Genomic DNA, 17851 nt, shown 5'->3' with positions numbered 1-17851 from the left:
CCTCTTGATGGCTACACAAGATTACATCCTTTACTCCATCTCTCATTTCCAACAGCAGCTTAGGACCCTCTCAAAAGGTAGGAGAAAACCACGGTATTATCATTCTCTCAGTTGGTAAGAGTTCAAACGTTTTTGGGTGGGGTAAATGGCAGAGCAGTCGGATGGAAATTCTATGGTATCCCAAGCTATGGCTGCTCACGTGGGAGACCTGCCTTTTTCTCTCCTCCCTTCCAGAACTGGTGTGGTTTCAGCAACATCAGTGCAAAATTGGGACTTTAGGTTCTGTGGATTCAAGGCTGTCCCTAACCTAACCCTCTACCCTCCATTGGTGGAACACCTATGGAGTCTTTTTGTGGGTGCATTGTAGGTCTCTGATGGCCTAAGTGTGACCCCACTTACATTATAATATAATATAATATAATATAATATAATATAATATAATATAATATAATATAATATAATATAATATAATATAATATAATATAATATATAATACAATATAATATAATATAATATAAATAATAATAATAAAATAATAATAATAATAATAATAATAATAATAGGAAAAAATATTTTACACAGAAAACTACGGCCTTTAAATCCCTCTTGCAAGTTAATGGAGATGGGTTTTTTGAATACGAGTGAAGTCATTACATCAGTGGCTGCAAAAATAGAAGAAAGGATCACGATCGGAATTGCTGTATTTGGATTATATATGAGATTAGATGCAGGATTTAGGAATAATTATCTCCAGATGATCAGAACAAGGGAAGTCACCGAATTTGTTGAATTTGGAATGTATAATTAGCTGTATAAATTGTATTATGATTTGGCCTGATAATAATGTGGCCCATATTGGAGAGTTACTAATGAAAAATTAATAAAAAATTACACACACACACACACACACAAACACACAGTGGTACCTCGGGTTATATATGCTTCAGGTTACAGACTCCACTATCCAGAAATAGTACCTCGGGTTAAGAACTTTGCTTCAGGATGAAACAGAAATCAGGTGGCTGCGGCGCAGCGGCAGCTGGAGGCCCTATTAGCTAAAGTGGTGCTTCAGGTTAAGAACAGTTTCAGGTTAAGAACGGACCTCCGGAACGAATTAAGTACTTAACCCGAGGTACCACTGTATATACACACAATAATTTATTTATTTATACCACCACCCATCTGGCTGGGTTTCCCAAGCCACTCTGGGCGGCTCCCAACAGAATATTAAAAACATGATAAAACATCAAACATTAAAAACTTCCCTAAACAGGGTTGCCTTCAGATGTCTTCTAAAAGTCAGATATTTGTTTATTTCCTTGACATTTGGTGGGAGGGCATTCCACGGGGCCACTACCGAGAAGGCCCTCTGCTTGGTTCCCTGTAGCTTCACTTTTTGCAGTGAGGGAACCGCCAGAAGGCCCTCGGAGCTGGACCTCAGTATCCGGGCAGAACGATGGTGGTGGAGATGCTCCTTCAGGTATACAGGACCGAGGCCGTTTAGGGCTTTAAAGGTCAGCACCAACACTTTAATTGTGCTCAGAAACGTACTGGAAGCCAATGCAGGTCTTTCAGGACCGGTGTTATATGGTCTCGGTGGCCAAACCCAGACTTCCACCTCCCTCTCCACTCCAGCAATGGCACGTACTCCACAGCCACATTCAAAAACCCTTGGCAGCCAGCTTTTGAGTTGCATCTTAATTTGCTTTATTTCACATTATGTACCCTTGGCACAAAGTTCAATGATGCTATCTGACTTGAAATTCTCAGCTTCTTTATACAGATTTTACGAAGAACAGCATTACTTCATTTACTGGACTTCTTCCCAATACATATGCTCTAAATTTCGACCTAGCAGTTACAGCCAGAGTGACTGATTGAGTGAGTGGTATAAAAGGGAGAGAGAGAGATTGATTTTGTACAATTCTTTGTCATCTGCCTTCACTTGCAGTAAAATGCCAAGTGACTGACAGGAAATTACACAACAGGGTTGCAGCTCTTGAGGTATTAAAACTAATATCATATAAGGGAGTGGGGGAAATTCCAATAGGCAACCATGCAAAATATATCAGGAGCTGGACTGTCTCACAGAACATTTTGTCAAGAAACAGGGTCACCTTGGTATTAATTTGTGGGCGAACATAGCAGATGGCACAGCGATTCTTCAAACAGCTCTTCTTTATTCAGATGTCAGAACAGAACTAAACTGAGGGGCTCAGTCAGCCTGCTTATATAGAGCTCCAGAACAATTGTAACTGTTGCCATTTTCTAAAACTATCCAATCACTGAACGTCACTATTCGATCCTTCATTTGCATACAAAACTATCCAATCACTGAACGTCACTTTTCGATCCTTCATTTGCATAACTATCTACAGTATCCCCCTGCTGGCCCAGTGTGAGGACTTCAGTACATAACAATTTTGTACAATTCTTTGTCATCTGCCTTCACTTGCAGTAAAATGCCAAGTGACTGACAGGAAATTACACAACAGGGTTGCGGCTCTTGAGGTATTAAAACTAATATCATATAAGGGAGTGGGGGAAATTCCAATAGGCAACCATGCAAAATATATCAGGAGCTGGACTGTCTCACAGAACATTTTGTCAAGAAACAGGGTCACCTTGGTATTCCAATAATTGGAGATCCATGTGCCAACAGAATTTGAGTCTATGTCATCCCCCCCCCCCCTTATACATTAGAAGCCTAATGACCAACACAAATGCTATATTGTGTGACATGTTAGGTATGATAGGTCAAACTTTTATAGACCATGTACTGAAAGTTGAGGGAAGGTAGGGTTACGAACGTAGGAAGCCTCAGAAATCCCAAGAAGCTTTTATAATATATGGCAGCTACATGTACACATGTATTCATGACATGAAGCATATTTTTTGACCCACCTCCGACCCTCAAACCTGTACCTTGTACATTTGCGGCACAATCTTATCTATAGATGTCAAAGAGATAAATTATTCTATGACATCCAAAGACAGCCCTGTTTTGGGAAGCTTTTAATATTTGATGTTATGTTGTGTTCTTTTATATTATGTTGGAAGACGCCCAGAGTGGGTAGGGTACAATAATGTGTGCTTTTATTTAAAAGTGTCATTGATAATGACACTCACTGGGTGATAATAGGGCATTAGCACCAGAGGTTGTAAGCACAGCATTAGTGTGAAACAAGAAGCCTGGCTAAGGGGGGAAGGATCTATCAACTTTGGTTTTTTCAGTTCCCTCAGTTTTCCAATCTTAAAACTGGCTCTTCACATTTCTGTAGCAATCTGCAAAATTTCTTTTTGAAAATCCTCATAAACATTCATCTGTATTTTAGTATGAATTTCTCCAATAAACACATGTCTGTATGCAGCTTTGACTATTATACACATTTTTTTTTGCAAGCATTTTACCCTCATATAATGCACTTTCAATATTTTCACTAAAATATTCATTTTTATGCATAATTTTCACTAACATATACATTTTTGTAAACACGGCTTGCCTGGAAAACGGCATCACCTCAAAATACCATCCAAGGTCATGTCGTTGCCTACAGATGTGTTTGGTGGATTTTTAGTTGGTTCTGTTGTAAAAATCAACAACATTTAGGTATGTAAAAATCAACAACATCCATAAGTATCCGTGCCTTGGATTCATGTTTTTGGAGGTGCTGGCAAGCACTGGATCTATAGATTTTGTTGTGAAATCTACATATGTAAGCTTAAATCGCATCATATTTTTTTAGCACCCTGTGTAAAATCAAATCAGTTGAAGAGGATCCATTTTGCCCACTCCATGGAAAAGCAAAGTCTCTTTCTCTCTCTGTTTTCTGTGCATGTGTGAACACACTTTGTCTTTTTAGTTCAGGGGTCAGCAAACTTTTTCAGCAGGGGGCCGGTCTACTGTCCCTCAGACCTTGTGGGGGGCGGGACTATATTTTGGAAAAAAAATATTTGAACGAATTCCTATGCCCCACAAATAACCCAGAGATGCATTTTAAATAAAAGCACACATTCTACTCATGTAAAAACACCAGGCAGGCCTCACAAATAAACCAGAGATGCATTTTACATAAAAGGACACATTCAACTCATGTAAAAACACGCTGATTCACGGACCGTCCACAGACCGGATTTAGAAGGCGATTGGGCCGGATCCGGCCCCTGGGCCTAAGTTTGCCTACCCATGTTCTAGTTGTCTGGGGTGGGGTGGTGGTGAAGGCAGCCAGTGGGAATGTTATCCATGTTTTCTCTCAGAATTCCAGATGTGCCCACAAGCAACCCCAGACCATTTTGCACCTCTGATACATTACATCTCTGGTCACCAAGAGTTATGTCACACTTTCTGTGGCAGGGCAGTTTCTTGGAACTGCTAAGGAAGGATAAGCTGTGCTTACAGGAAATAAAAACTTGAAGCCATACTTACAGAATTCCATCCCTGCCTGAAGTGTGGTGGAGGAAATAATGGCGGTGGAGGAGGAGGAGGAAGGGCAAGAAACGAGCACCCTCTGTTGTTATTAACCTGCTTCTTCTGGTTCAAGCAAGGGAAGGCTGTTGGGGGGAAAATACTTGTCTATTAATTACGGGCTAAGTATTAATTACGATTCTTTAAAAATGAAAAAGGTGGCTCGAGCACAATAAAATTCAGCATGTTTGCACCACAGAAATACACTCCCACCATTCAAGGTTTTGCCAACTATGGCAGCTAAGAAATCCTCCAGTGACAGTCCACAATATTTTGCTACCTGAAAAGGTAAAAGGTAAAGGACCCCAGGACAGATAAGTCTAGTCAAAGGGGATTATGGGGTTGCAGCACTCAACTTGTTTTCAGGCCGAAGGAGCCAGCGTTTGTCCACAGACGGCTTCCTGGGTCATGTGGCCAGCATGACTAAACTGCTACTGGTGCATGGAGGACCTTGATGAGTGCCAGAGTGTACGGAAACGCCGTTTACCTCCCCACCGCAGTAGTACCTATTTATCTACTTGCACCAGTGGGCTGTGGAACTGCTAGGTTGGCAGGAGCTGGGACAGAGCAATGGGAGCTCACCCCATCACGGGGATTCGAACCACCAACTTTCTGATCGGCAAACCCTGAATGTAAATGGCGCCCTCTCTGCTGCAGCCAAGTCTTGCTGTGCCGTTCCTGAGATCCACAGGACCATAATCTTGACCCTGTCATTGCTGGCCTTCAGACAGGAAGCATAAACAGTTTTGCCCCAGCTTGCTGTCTCTTTGCCTAAGATGATAGTAGGTGATCTCCAGCAACGTCACACTCAGAGCAAACCCCTGAAATCAACACAAGCTTGTCGATTAAATGGGTCAACTGTGAGTATGACAAACATTGGCTATCGCCCACATTTTGTGAAATTCCTCTTGTTGTTTTACATTGTTGCTTAGTATTGTTTATTTGTTTCAATTGTGTTTCTTGGAAGCCCCCTGGAATATATTTTATACAGAAAGGCAAAACATAGATTAAATGAATTACAACACTTCTGGAATATTTGCTATGATGGTATGTGTTTTTTTAATGCTTCTTAACAGCAACAGCACTGTCATCAATACAGATCAGAGTTACTAAAGGCATCTCCAGACAACCTGTTATTCATTATTCATCCTGAATTGCTTCCACAAAGTTTACATGCAGGTTAAGTTAAAGGACCCCTGACCATTAGGTCCAGTCGTGGCTGACTCTGGGGTTACGGTGCTCATCTCACTTTATTGGCCGAGGAAGCTGGCGTAAAGCTTCCGGGTCATGTGGCCAGCATGACTAAGCTGCTTCTGGCGAACCAGAGCAGCACACGGAAACGCCGTTTACCTTCCCGCCGGAGCGGTACCTATTTATCTACTTGCACTTGACATGCTTTCGAACTGCTAGGTTGGCAGGAGCAGGGACCGAGCAACGGGAGCTCACCCCATCATGGGGATTCGAACCGCCGACCTTCTGATCAGCAAGTCCTAGTCTCTGTGGTTTAACCCACAGCGCCACCCGTGTCCCATTACATGCAGGTTAGATTATATCTAATCTTTAGCAATTATTTGTTCTGATTTGTTTGTGGGGAGGTTATACAATGATGACCATTCATTCTGAATCCACCTTGATTTGCTTGTGTAGTATTTATACCTCTTTCTGCATTCATCCCACGCTTTTTCATGCATTCTTCCAGCACTTTACTAACCACAAAAAGTATGTGGATATGGTGGGGAGATAAGGAGACTTTGTTGTGCCAAAGCAACTGAGTGCTTCAAAATCCACTTTATTTGCTTAAACCCAGATTTCCATTACACACTTGAATCCCTCCCACAAGAAAGTGACACATTGCACACACACACACACACACACACACACACACTTTTGAAAAGAAATGTGTTATGGTTTTGTCATGTATGCCTACTACCCAGGCCCACTTGTTGTTGTTTTCAATTATAGCCAGTATGTAGGACCAGGATTTTTGGCCTCTGTGCAGAGCTGCAGTTTCGGTGAGCCCGTGGCAATAAAGCATCACTGAAAAATCGTTTCAACTCTTCCACCTGTTCAGAGAAACCCCGGCAACCTTTCCAAGCTGAAATTCAGTGCAGTCACAAGACAAATGAGTAACTGCTATTAAAAGGCCAACGTATAATATAACTGCTATGATCATGTACTCAGTAGCATCTGTGCTTCCCTATGGCTCAGTATCAATTCCAGGAGTTCCCTGACAAGAAATCCTGCCTTTATCTCAGATGCTGCTCTACTGTTCTCTCACAGACTATGCAGAACCAGGGCCGGATTTAGGTTTGATGAGGCCCTATGCTACTGAAGGTAATGGGGCCCTTTATATGTCCAGCTGTCCTTTGTCCACAACAAATTGTCGCTGTTTTTTGTGTTGAATATATGCTATATGGTAATTTATGGACCTGTGGGGGTTAAACCACAGAACCTAGGACTTGCCAATCAGAAGGTCGGCGGTTCGAATCCCCGTGATGAGGTGAGCTCCCGTTGCTCAGTCCCTGCTCCTGCCAATCTAGCAGTTTGAAAGCACGTCAAAGTGCAAGTAGATAAATAGGTACCGCTCCGGCAGGAAGGTAAACAGCGTTTCTGTGTGCTGCTCTGGTTCGCCAGAAGCGGCTTAGTCATGCTGCCCACATGACCTGGAAGCTGTACGCCGGCTCCTTCGGCCAATAAAGTGAGATGAGCGCTGCAACCCCAGAGTCGGTCACGACTGGACCTAATGGTCAGGGGTCCCTTTACCTTTTAATTTATGGACCTAATAGGTCCATACACAACACAAGGCACTGTTGCTGTATGTAGGGTTTATTTCATTTTTAAAAATCTTATATTTTGGAAATGTACATCCAGTTTTTTTGTCCTTTACATTTTTGCCAAGAGAGTGGGGCCCTAAGCTACAGCTTGTTTAGCTTATACATAAATCCGGCACTATGCAGAACCATGGTCTTTTCTTGCTGGATGGGCCTAAGGGTGAACGGGGTCTATGGCTGGGCAACTTTGCTGTAGCAGCTACAGTGCAGCTCTTACAGTATTATCTGCAATATTACACTAGTGGCCAAAACTGTGGAAACCTTTTGGGAAAAGTGTGTTTCCTGTTGAATATTGCAGAGCAAATGCCGACTTTCTGGAAGTATCTGGTTGCAAGCTGACTGGATGAACAGGAACAAAATGCTGCTCACTAGTAACTTGGTTACTTAGAGGTTTATTATTTACAGCAGACTCACAAGTTACTATATACAAGATACAGAATCAATAATCCAGGTGTTTTGCTGCTCATCATTGGAACACTTGACCACGGCAGTCACGAGTTGCGCCATCTGCTTGTTTTTTGCCATACTTTATTACAACATCAGTCATAAAAAAGAAACGTGAAACACATAGAAAAAAAATGAGATATACAAAAATTCTCAGCATGTCAGTTAATACTTAACTGGGTAACCTTTACCTTTAATTATGGCCTTTCAATGCCTTCTCATGGAGTGAACAATTTTTTTGTTCTGCAGCTGTAATAATGTGAAACCAAGATTGAATTATTGCCTCTATTAATTGGGTTTTATTGCTGGGTTGCTTCTGACTAACAAGTTTATTTAGTTACCTCAATTAGTTTCTTTAGTTTCCACAATTTTGGCCACTAGTGTATATCGATATACTTGAAAAATTGGATTTCAAATAAATAGCTTTTTTTAAAAAAGAAAAAAGAAAAAGTAAAGGACAATTTTGGCCACTAGTGTATATCAATATACTTGAAAAATAGGTTTTCAAATAAACAGCTTTTTTAAAAAAAGATAAAGGAAAGGACAAAGGTTAAAGTGAAAGAGATCATCTCTCCCCTTCCTGAGGGCCTTTATGACAAGGCCAAAACTGCTAGATAAAGTGAGACAGCCAAATCAGCAGCCAGTAAGTAATAGCAAATTGTCCATTCATTCTCTCTCTCTCTCTCTCTCTCTCTCTCTCTCTCTCTCCCTCTCTCGCTCCCTCTCTCCATAAATACACATACTGTACCAACACATGCTATCCCTACCTCCCATTAGAAACCTGGACATTCTCTTGCCCTCTAGTGCCTCAACTCGCCTCAACACCAGTGAGCATACATTGATGACAACGCCACAAGCACGCATTGATCAGGTGTGGCATAAAGACATCCCCACCCTGTCAATGTGCCCTGGTGTGAACATAAACAGAAACGAATCTCGTACCAATGAAGCCCTGCTGATGTGAGCAGCTAGGGGGAAAGGCAACAGGAATATCCAACAACTTAACATTACCACCTTAGAGCCCAGTGAACACACCCTTTGTTGTTGTTGTTGTTTAGTCGTGTCCAACTCTTCGTGACCCCATGGACCAGAGCACGCCAGGCACTCCTATCTTCCACTGCCTCCCACAGTTTGGTCAAACTCATGCCGGTAGCTTCGAGAACACTGTCCAACCATCTCGTCCTCTGTTGTCCCCTTCTCCTTGTACCCTCCATCTTTCCCAACATCAGGGTCTTTTCCAGGGAGTCTTTTCTTCTCATGAGGTGGCCAAAGTATTGGAGCTTCAGCTTCAGGATCTGTCCTTCCAGTGAGCACTCAGGGCTAATTTCCTTAAGAATGGAGAGGTTTGATCTTCTTGCAGTCCATGGGACTCTCAAGAGTCTCCTCCCACACCATAATTCAAAAGCATCAATTCTTCGGTGATCAGCCTTCTTTATGGTCCAGCTCTCACTTCCATACATCACTACTGGGAAAACCATAGCTTTAACTATACGAACCTTTGTTGGCAAGGTGATGTCTCTGCTTTTTAAGATGATGTCTAGGTTTGTCATTGCTTTTCTCCCAAGAAGCAGGTGTCTTTTAATTTCACATCTGCAGTGATCATGGCGCCCAAGAAAGTAAAATCTCTCACTGCCTCCATTTCTTCCCCTTCTATTTGCCAGGAGGTGATGGGCCCAGTGGCCATGATCTTCGTTTTTTTGATGTTGAGCTTTTTTTGATGTTGATCTTCGTTTTTTTGATGTTGCACTCTCCTCTTTCACCCTCATTAAAAGGTTCTTTAATTCCTCCTCACTTTCTGCCATCAAGAACACACCCTTACCTTTCTAAAACTACCCACGTTTTTACATGTTTGCAATTGTTCTTTAAATATCCAAGCAAAGGTTTCCACTCCTCCTTAAAGTCTGCCTCTTCCAAATTTGAAATTTCCTTGACAGAGAGCGCACTAGAGACTTTGGGTATCTTTGTCATGTATGGTTGTATTCAGGGTGGATTAAAATCAAATCGATTTAAATCACGATTTAAATCACTAGTCAGTAAGACTTGATTTAAATCATTTTTTAAAAATAGAAAGACTCATTCTTGCTTAACCTTAATATTTACAACCAGATGAAGGTTTCATTTTTTGGAATAATAAATTTCCAGAGTAGTTTTTACAGTTATATCAAAAATTACTGATTTGGTTATACAATTAGAAATGCACAGACCGATAGTTATGAAATTATTGTGAGGTTTAATAAGTTAACTGTTTATATTTGGACACCTTTTCTGCTGTACTTCATTGGAAGGAGTAAAATAATCATTTCCTTAATAACAATTTAAACAATTTATTGAACTAAAACTATAACATTATAGCATATGTATCCATGTTTGTTAACTGATGTCAAACAATTAAAAAACAACTTAGACTGAGCTTGAGTTCACATGAAAAGTGTAAAACAAATCCTTATTTCCTGATGAATAGCCTTTGGATTATAATGTAACTTAAATAGAAAACTATCTTTAGAAAGATTTTTCCTCCAAAAGAATTTTATTTTAAAAATTCTATTTAAATAATAATAAAAAAGATATATATATATTTTAAATCATTGATTTTTATCTACCCTGGTTGTATTTAAAAACCAGCAGTTACCAGGCAGCATTGGTCCAGTCCCTCAAAATCAGTCCAGTCCCTCAAAATCCTAAACCAATTTTTTTAAATGGCTGCTTCACCACTGTTCTGGTGAATCCTTTTGACATTCAGCCTGGGCAACCCATGTTAAGCCCCCTGTCACCATGCAAAATGTCCTAAATTGCTCAATCACATCTCTTGTAATCATTTTACATAACAGGGTAACATGGATCATAGCACCATGTACCACAGGATTAAAAAATAACGCATATGAAGAAACCATCAAGGTACAGTACCATAATGATTATTATTTTTAGAAAGAGATGCCCCCCAGATAAAATATCTTAAAAGGCTGTGCATGTTCACACCTCAGGACCTGTTGTTTTGCACCCAACAGTTGCTAACTGCTACATAACCATGTGGAAACACAGACTCGCAGTCATGTGTTCAATCTTGCAATATATAACACCCAGAAACATTTCCTCTAAAAACGATGCTTCAGCAGCACCAAGAAATCCAGTCAGCCGGAGCTGAGAGGATCATTTCCAGGAACAGCCTGCCCATATCCTGCCAGAGAGGTGGAGTCGGGTGAAAGGTACGAAAATTATACTTTGCAAGTTTGCACATTTCTTTTCCAGAGCAAGGCCTGAATGCCCCTTCTTTACAGTGACATCCCACGCAAAGCAACAACTCGGTTGCTCCCATATTGTTTTCTTCTGATCACTTAGTTACCGCCATGCCGTGGCCGAAGCCTCTTTGTTTGTGACATAGGTTGCCATGGGGAGACATTAGGGGACAATAATAAAAAGGCCCCTAAGGCCACTGGTTTTCAATTATATCTGGAAAATAGCTGAGAGTATTTTTGTAACGATGGGAAAGACAAGTCGCCGTTTCGTATGATGAGGCTTACCCTAGGCTTACCCTTGGCAAGCGCAGTGTTTAAACTAGTGTCTTCCAAAAGGAAGTTTCCTTTAGTTGCCAGATAGAAATAATTATCTGGGACTCCAGGCTCATGCCAATGAAAGACACAAGTGAGTATTAAAGTATACTAGAAATCACACTGAAATAAACAGAGTCTCCCCTCCTGCTGAGTGACAGCTACTACAAAACATCGAACATTTATCAGATGATAAGCCCAAATACACATGAAACAATAATTATCCTAATTCAGATGTTATGAAAGACTTGACAAATGGAAGAGAATCAGAATTGCGCCTGCTGGCCTTATCCTGCCACCATGATCCTTCTCCGCACTCCTTGAGATGAGTTGATGCACTTTCAAAGGCCTCAAAAGGATTGCTGTCTACCCCAAATTCAATGAATAGGAAAACAAAAAACCTGTTGTGACATAAATCGCGGAGCATTGGTCAACTCCTTTTTTAAAAACAGAAGCCACATTTTGAATTGAGTTAAGCTTGATGGACCACTGGCTTCACCGAGCGACTAAGGGTCAAAAACTAGACGGGATGTTAATGGTGTGTTTGCAATTAATGTGCATGGTTTTTGCTATGTAAATAACAGCTGCAGGGAAATCTGAAATCTGAGCAGCCTCAGGACTCTTTCTCACCCTCCCCTAAAAATCACCTCTGTGGTCTAAACCAGAGCCTCTTGGGCTTGCCGATCGGAAGGTCAGTGGTTCGAATCCCCACGACGGAATGAGCTCCCATTGCTCTGTCCCTGCTCCTGCCAACCTAGCAGTTCAAGAGCACATCAGTGCAAGTAGATAAATAGGTACTGCTGCAGTGGGAAGGTAAACGGTGTTTCCGTGTGCTCTGTTTTCCATCACGGTGTTCCATTGCGCCAAAGTGGTTTAATCATGCTGCTCACATGACCCGAAAAGCCGTCTGTGGACAAACAGTGGCTCCCTTGGCCTGAAAGCGAGATGAGCGCCACAACCCCAGTCGCCTTTGACTGGACGTAACCATCCAGAGGTCGTTTACCTTTACCTTTTTACCGTTTGCATTTCAAGGGAAGCCTCCACTGAAAACAATGGGAGCATCCATTAAAATGCAGATAGCAACCTATGAAATGATGTGTCTGTGTGTGCGTGTGTGTGCATAGAGAAAGAGTGTGGCAGGAAGAGTTAAACTTCTCTGTCTCACTGCTTCCTCGCTGCTGCTACAGCTACCATGGTTAGCACTCCTGTTGAGCCTCTTGTGGAACTGTGAGATGCCCAGAGCCATTGACATGACCACCCCTGAGAGCCCTTGCCATCATTGTACAGCATATACGTTGCCTTGGTACTCTGGTGACCCATATGCAATGAAACAGGAGGGTTCATGGCTAGCACACAGGTGGCCTTTACTTAACCTAACGCATAGGAGGTTGCATTACCACACCTACCATGTGGCAGTGAAGTTGAACCTTCTCTTCTCAGAGCAATAGAGCCAATTTCTCTGTGTCACTTGCACAGGAGAAACTGGGCAAGTCACATAATAAAGAGGAAGAACCTCTCCTGCTGATCACAGTGAGTAGGAGAAGATGGCAAAGAGCCATTTGTCTATGTCTATGTGGGGGATACTTGGGAATTGGATTTATGTTGGGGGCCGAGTGGGAAACATCTTGAAGCTGGGTTCACCCTCAGGGCTATGAGTTGTCCATCCTTACCATCAACAAATCCCCATTTCTCCAAAGTTTGCAATGCAGTTCTTCTGTCTCTTGCCTGTTGCAACATTCACACAGGTTTTGTGAATAAACACCAAATGGGAGGATGCGGTTGGCTGAAACAACTGTTTTACATAGCTGGTGCAAATATCAACGTCTTTTAAGAAAGCCCTATTAGACCACTATTTTTAGACTGCTGCATTTGTTCTGGATTTATTTTCACTGTGTTTTTAATGACACGTGTTTTCGTTATTTTGAATTATCATATCTCCATAAAGATCTATTAATTCACAATGCAGCAAAGGGAAGCTTAAATCATTGTAGCACTGTCATTCTATTGCAGTTTTGAAAGCCCCCGGGTTATTATTATTATTATTATTATTAAAAGCATACAATCCTATAAGAACAATGCTAGAAACCTAAAGCAGGGATGCAGACCTTTCTTCAGCCTGAGGGCTATATTCTCTCATGGGCAAGAGCCATGACAGATTATTCTTTGGTGCGGCCAGAGGCACAAATGGCCGGAGACACCGTGAGCTGGAGCAATTGATGTGACTCTTAGCTTTGTACAACACAATAAGCTTCACAAAACACAGAGGTTTCTATGTACACACCTCCACGCGGGCAAACGAGAGGCACAATCTCATTCCAGCCAAGCAAACACACTTGAGAGGGCGTGGAGCAGGACTACTGAGAGGTCTGACGTGTGGGAAAGGTGATGTGGTCTGGAGACAGGCCTGAGGGTCTCCTAGGCCTGGCATTGCCCCTAATTTAAAGTCTTATACAACAGCCACCTCAAACTTGATTCTTTAAAGGGTTCCCCTTCAATAACATTGCATTCAGTAACAGGAATGCTGGAAAAAGACGGAGCTGTCTCTTTCATATTGCTGTGAAGTTTGCCTTTAAAATGTACAGACCTGCGGCAAGCCTCCTGGTCTCCTTCCCAGAACGCACAGCTGAAGGGAAACCTGTTGGATTAAAGTGGAAAATAGGATTCCCTGCAGTCAGGCAATCCATACCCTTTGCCTCCTGCCAATCCAGGGTGTTTTTTTCCATGCAGTGGGCTTTTGTTCGCTATGGAAGTCATCTGAGTATTTGTTAGTGCCACTGCGCTAGCCAGAAGATGTTTACTGTGCTAGCATTCAGCACAAGTCCAGCAACGCTGGATGAGGTCAAGGCTGTGTTAACAGAAACGGACATACATTGTGATTCATCCTCCTCTCACCGACTTCATTTGCGTCTCTGCAAATTCGCAGACCTTCAAGCCATCGCTTGCTCCTGAAATAAAGCAGGATAGCTATCTAACAACGAAGTTTCTGTTTTGTGGCGATACAGCCCATTAGTATTAAACAGGAGATGTTAGCCTCTTGACGTCAGGATCAGGAATAATAAAATAAGAACAGATTTGAAAAGGGGTGGGGGGGAGCCTCTGGCTTTTATTGTTTTGTGATTCAGCATGCATTGGGACTAAGTATTTCCCAACTACGATTCCGAGTGCTTAGAACAGCAGGGAAATCTAAACACACAGAGATAAGCAAGGCAAGTCACCAAGAGATAAATCAATGTTGCAATTTACCTGCTGAAATTGAGAAGACACTGTCCACAAAGGAGGACTGAGATACAGCAAAGCAGAAAAGGAGCTGGAGATAAAATCCCAAAGCAACACGGCTGAGGATGACCATGTTGGCTGCAAGCTGTACAATTCCAATGTGCAGGGTGCCGATATCTTGTCCACTGCCTTCTCTTGCCTGCCTGCCTGCCTTGTCTGTTTGCTTGCTTTCCCCCTTTCGCTCTCTCACTGGTTGGGTATGTTTATGTCTCTCTGTCTCTGCCTCTCTCCCTCTGTGAGCTTTAGTAAGAAAGAATGCCAACCATTTCCCATTAAATCTTCTCCTTACACTAGACAGGGCTATATTTAACTCAAGCGCTGGATCAGATGCCCCCATCACAAATACCAGCTATTAAAACATAGTCAGAGGACTAATGAAGAGGAGGAGGTTGATTTCAAGCTGAGCTGGGAACCACATATCTGATTGATAACCAGACAATCATTGAGAAAGCTCCATTCATTCATTGTCTCCTCCCACCCCACCCCTCGGCCCGACCAGGCCAATGAATGGTTCCTGACTAGGGATATGGACATAGGAACACCTTGTTTCTATATTCTGCTTCCCCTTTATACAGTTCATTTCAGGACTCACAGACCCTCCAAGTGTCCCTATTTTCCAGGGACAGTCCTGGATTTACAGAAGCCATACCGGTTTCTGATTTGATCCCGGAATGTCCCGCTTTTCCTTAGGGCGTTGCTATTTTCATTGGAGAAACGTTGGAGGGCATGGACTCAGGAGGCTTAACAAACCATGTGCTGTTAAATATTGTACATTATTATGGCAGTAATGAGCATTAGAAACTTTAATGGCACAGAAATAACCACCCATATTTTGTTACAAGTGTTCTGGATCTTCAGTAGCTTAATGGATAGATTGACAATGGGATGGTACAGAGAGTGTCAAATAGCACCGAAGATGACTCTAGGATGGTTCAAAGAAGGCATGTTTCAAAGCACACCAGGGTGTGCTTCCTACATACATTATAGGGTGTGTTTCCTACATACATCTCACAGAACACTTTGTGAAATAATTTGGGGAGGAATGCATTAAAATGTACCAACTTGTGGAGCTTGCTTTCACTTACCTTTCTGCTATCAGAAGCATGGAAATAGAAAAATAGTTGTGTCTCCATAACTATTTGGGCCGCTTACCCACAATATTACTGCTACCTCAACTTCCTAGTGAAATACTTGATCCATTTTAATTGCTTTCTGGAACAAGAGAAAAGTGTCTACATAGACATTTAGAAGAAAACAAGGTACTGGTAATTTTTTAAAAAAAATCAGCTCCCTTTATTAAATTGGCACTAATATTCTGCTGATCTGGTAAAGAAAATGGAATTATAAATGTTCTTTTTCTAAGCCAATTCCTACACTAATTAAATGAATTCAGGTTTTTGCACTTTGCTGATCTAAACTGGTCTTAAATTAATGCATCCGTCCTCATTGTATCCAGTCTGCTGTGCAGTTTGAGATGGTTTTGAAAAATGTTTGATGGGTTTGCTGCAAGCTACATTCTCTTGCAGAGGGAAGCTGGGTTGCTGTTGGTTGTCCACAAAATGATTCACTGCATTACTTCTTTTTAGCTGCAGTGAAAGAGCAGCCAGAACAGAGGGTAGGGAAAGTCCTCAAAACCACAAAAAACCTGCATTGCTGCGCGTTCTTGGAAGCAAACTGCAGGTTCATAAATTAAGCTTCAGTTCAAAGACCCGTTTTCAATTAGGCTAGTCCTTTTCACCATTAGCCTGGAAAAATAAGTATTTGGCTGAGGATAAGGCATGGGTAGGCAAACGAAGGCCCAGGGGCCGGATCTGGCCCAATCGCCTTCTAAATCTGGCCCACGAACGGTCCAGGAATCAGCGTGTTTTTACATGAGTAGAATGTGCCCTTTTATTTAAAATGCATCTCTGGGTTATTTGTGGGGCATAGGAATTCATTCATTTCCCCCCACCCCCAAATATAGTCCAGCCCCCCACAAGGTCTGAGGGACAATGGACCAGCCCCCTGCTGAAAATTTGCTGACCCCCTGGGATAAGGCTTTAATAGACGGGGCAGTTATTGGAAGCTAATTCCTATCTGGGTAACTGAGAAACACTTCTGAAGAGGGTATTCCAAACTCTTGAGATGCTTCTTCCAGGGCTGGCTTGGATCAAGCTTCTCCCACACATGATAGGAGAGCAAGCCACACCTTTGCCTGGCCTACTCAGTGCCCCAGCGTATTTCTGATGATCTTGGATGTCCACACAAAGCATAACATTTGACTAGAGCCAGCATGCATGGGCCCAGAATGTGTGGTTGATTACTGGATTCTATACAGGAAATAGACCTACATAAAGTAGATTTTATGTTTGGAGGTCCTATACTGAAAGTTAGTTCTGCTACCACGGTGGGGTCTACTTCCTTCTGAATTTGAGCAATTTTATCTGCAAAAAAACCCTTTGCAAATTTGTTGCAAGACATAGAATCATAGAATCATAGAATCATAGAGTTGGAAGAGACCACAAGGGTCATCGAGTCCAACCCCCTGCCAAGCAGGAAACACCATCAGAGCACTCCTGACATATGGTTGTCAAGCCTCTGCTTAAAGACCTCCAAAGAAGGAGACTCCACCACACTCCTTGGCAGCAAATTCCACTGTCGAACAGCTCTTACTGTCAGGAAGTTCTTCCTAATGTTTAGGTGGAATCTTCTTTCTTGTAGTTTGTATCCATTGCTCCGTGTCCGCTTCTCTGGAGCAGCAGAAAACAACCTTTCTCCCTCCTCTATGTGACATCCTTTTATATATTTGAACATGGCTATCATATCACCCCTTAACCTCCTCTTCTCCAGGCTAAACATGCCCAGCTCCCTTAGCCGATCCTCATAAGGCATTGTTTCCAGGCCTTTGACCATTTTGGTTGCCCTCCTCTGTACACGTTCTAGTTTGTCAGTGTCCTTCTTGAACTGTGGTGCCCAGAACTGGACACAGTACTCCAGGTGAGGTCTGACCAGAGCAGAATACAGTGGCACTATAACTTCCCTTGATCTAGATGCTATACTCCTAATGATGCAGCCCAGAATTGCAGTGGTGAAAGCAGTTCTGTTAGACTACAAACCACCTGAGTCTCCAGGTACTGCTTTCTGCAGATGCAACAGAGGCAGCGAAGAAGACCTTCTTCGCCGTCACCACTTGGCAGTCCCGATGTTGAGCTCTAACCCATGTTTGGAATGAGTTTTCTGCCACCAGCACTCTAGCCATCTCTGTGATTGTTTCATCCCATATAAACCCAGAGTTTAGGATCATAGAATCA

General features: G+C 42.3%; 2 protein-coding genes across 4 annotated transcripts in view; one reads left to right on the top strand and one right to left on the bottom strand.

Moving 5' to 3' along the window:
- COLQ (collagen like tail subunit of asymmetric acetylcholinesterase) overlaps positions 1-16560 on the bottom strand; it is a 44216-nt gene extending 27656 nt beyond the window's left edge. The window contains exons 1-2 of one of the 3 annotated variants that reach the window (XM_083405059.1): positions 14529-16560; positions 4427-4551 (exon numbers count right to left, since the gene is read on the bottom strand). In XM_083405059.1, the coding sequence (XP_083261185.1) occupies positions 4427-4551; positions 14529-14898 (495 nt within the window). In that variant the 5' untranslated portion in view covers positions 14899-16560. The remainder of the gene's footprint in view (positions 1-4426; positions 4552-14528) is intronic. The other 2 variants (XM_083405060.1, XM_083405061.1) reach the window with 2 other exon arrangements.
- Positions 6662-17851, top strand: part of BTD (biotinidase) — a 57940-nt gene continuing 46750 nt past the window's right edge. Inside the window, exon 1 of the mRNA XM_083405037.1 lies at positions 6662-6799. The gene's annotated coding sequence lies outside the window, so the exon portion shown is untranslated. The remainder of the gene's footprint in view (positions 6800-17851) is intronic.

Source organism: Podarcis tiliguerta, assembly GCF_965153285.1.
Source record: "Podarcis tiliguerta genome assembly, chromosome: 12".
NCBI lineage: Eukaryota > Metazoa > Chordata > Lepidosauria > Squamata > Lacertidae > Podarcis > Podarcis tiliguerta.
The sequence above is the reverse complement of the archived record's forward strand: the minus strand, read 5'-3'. Positions and strand labels throughout refer to the sequence as shown.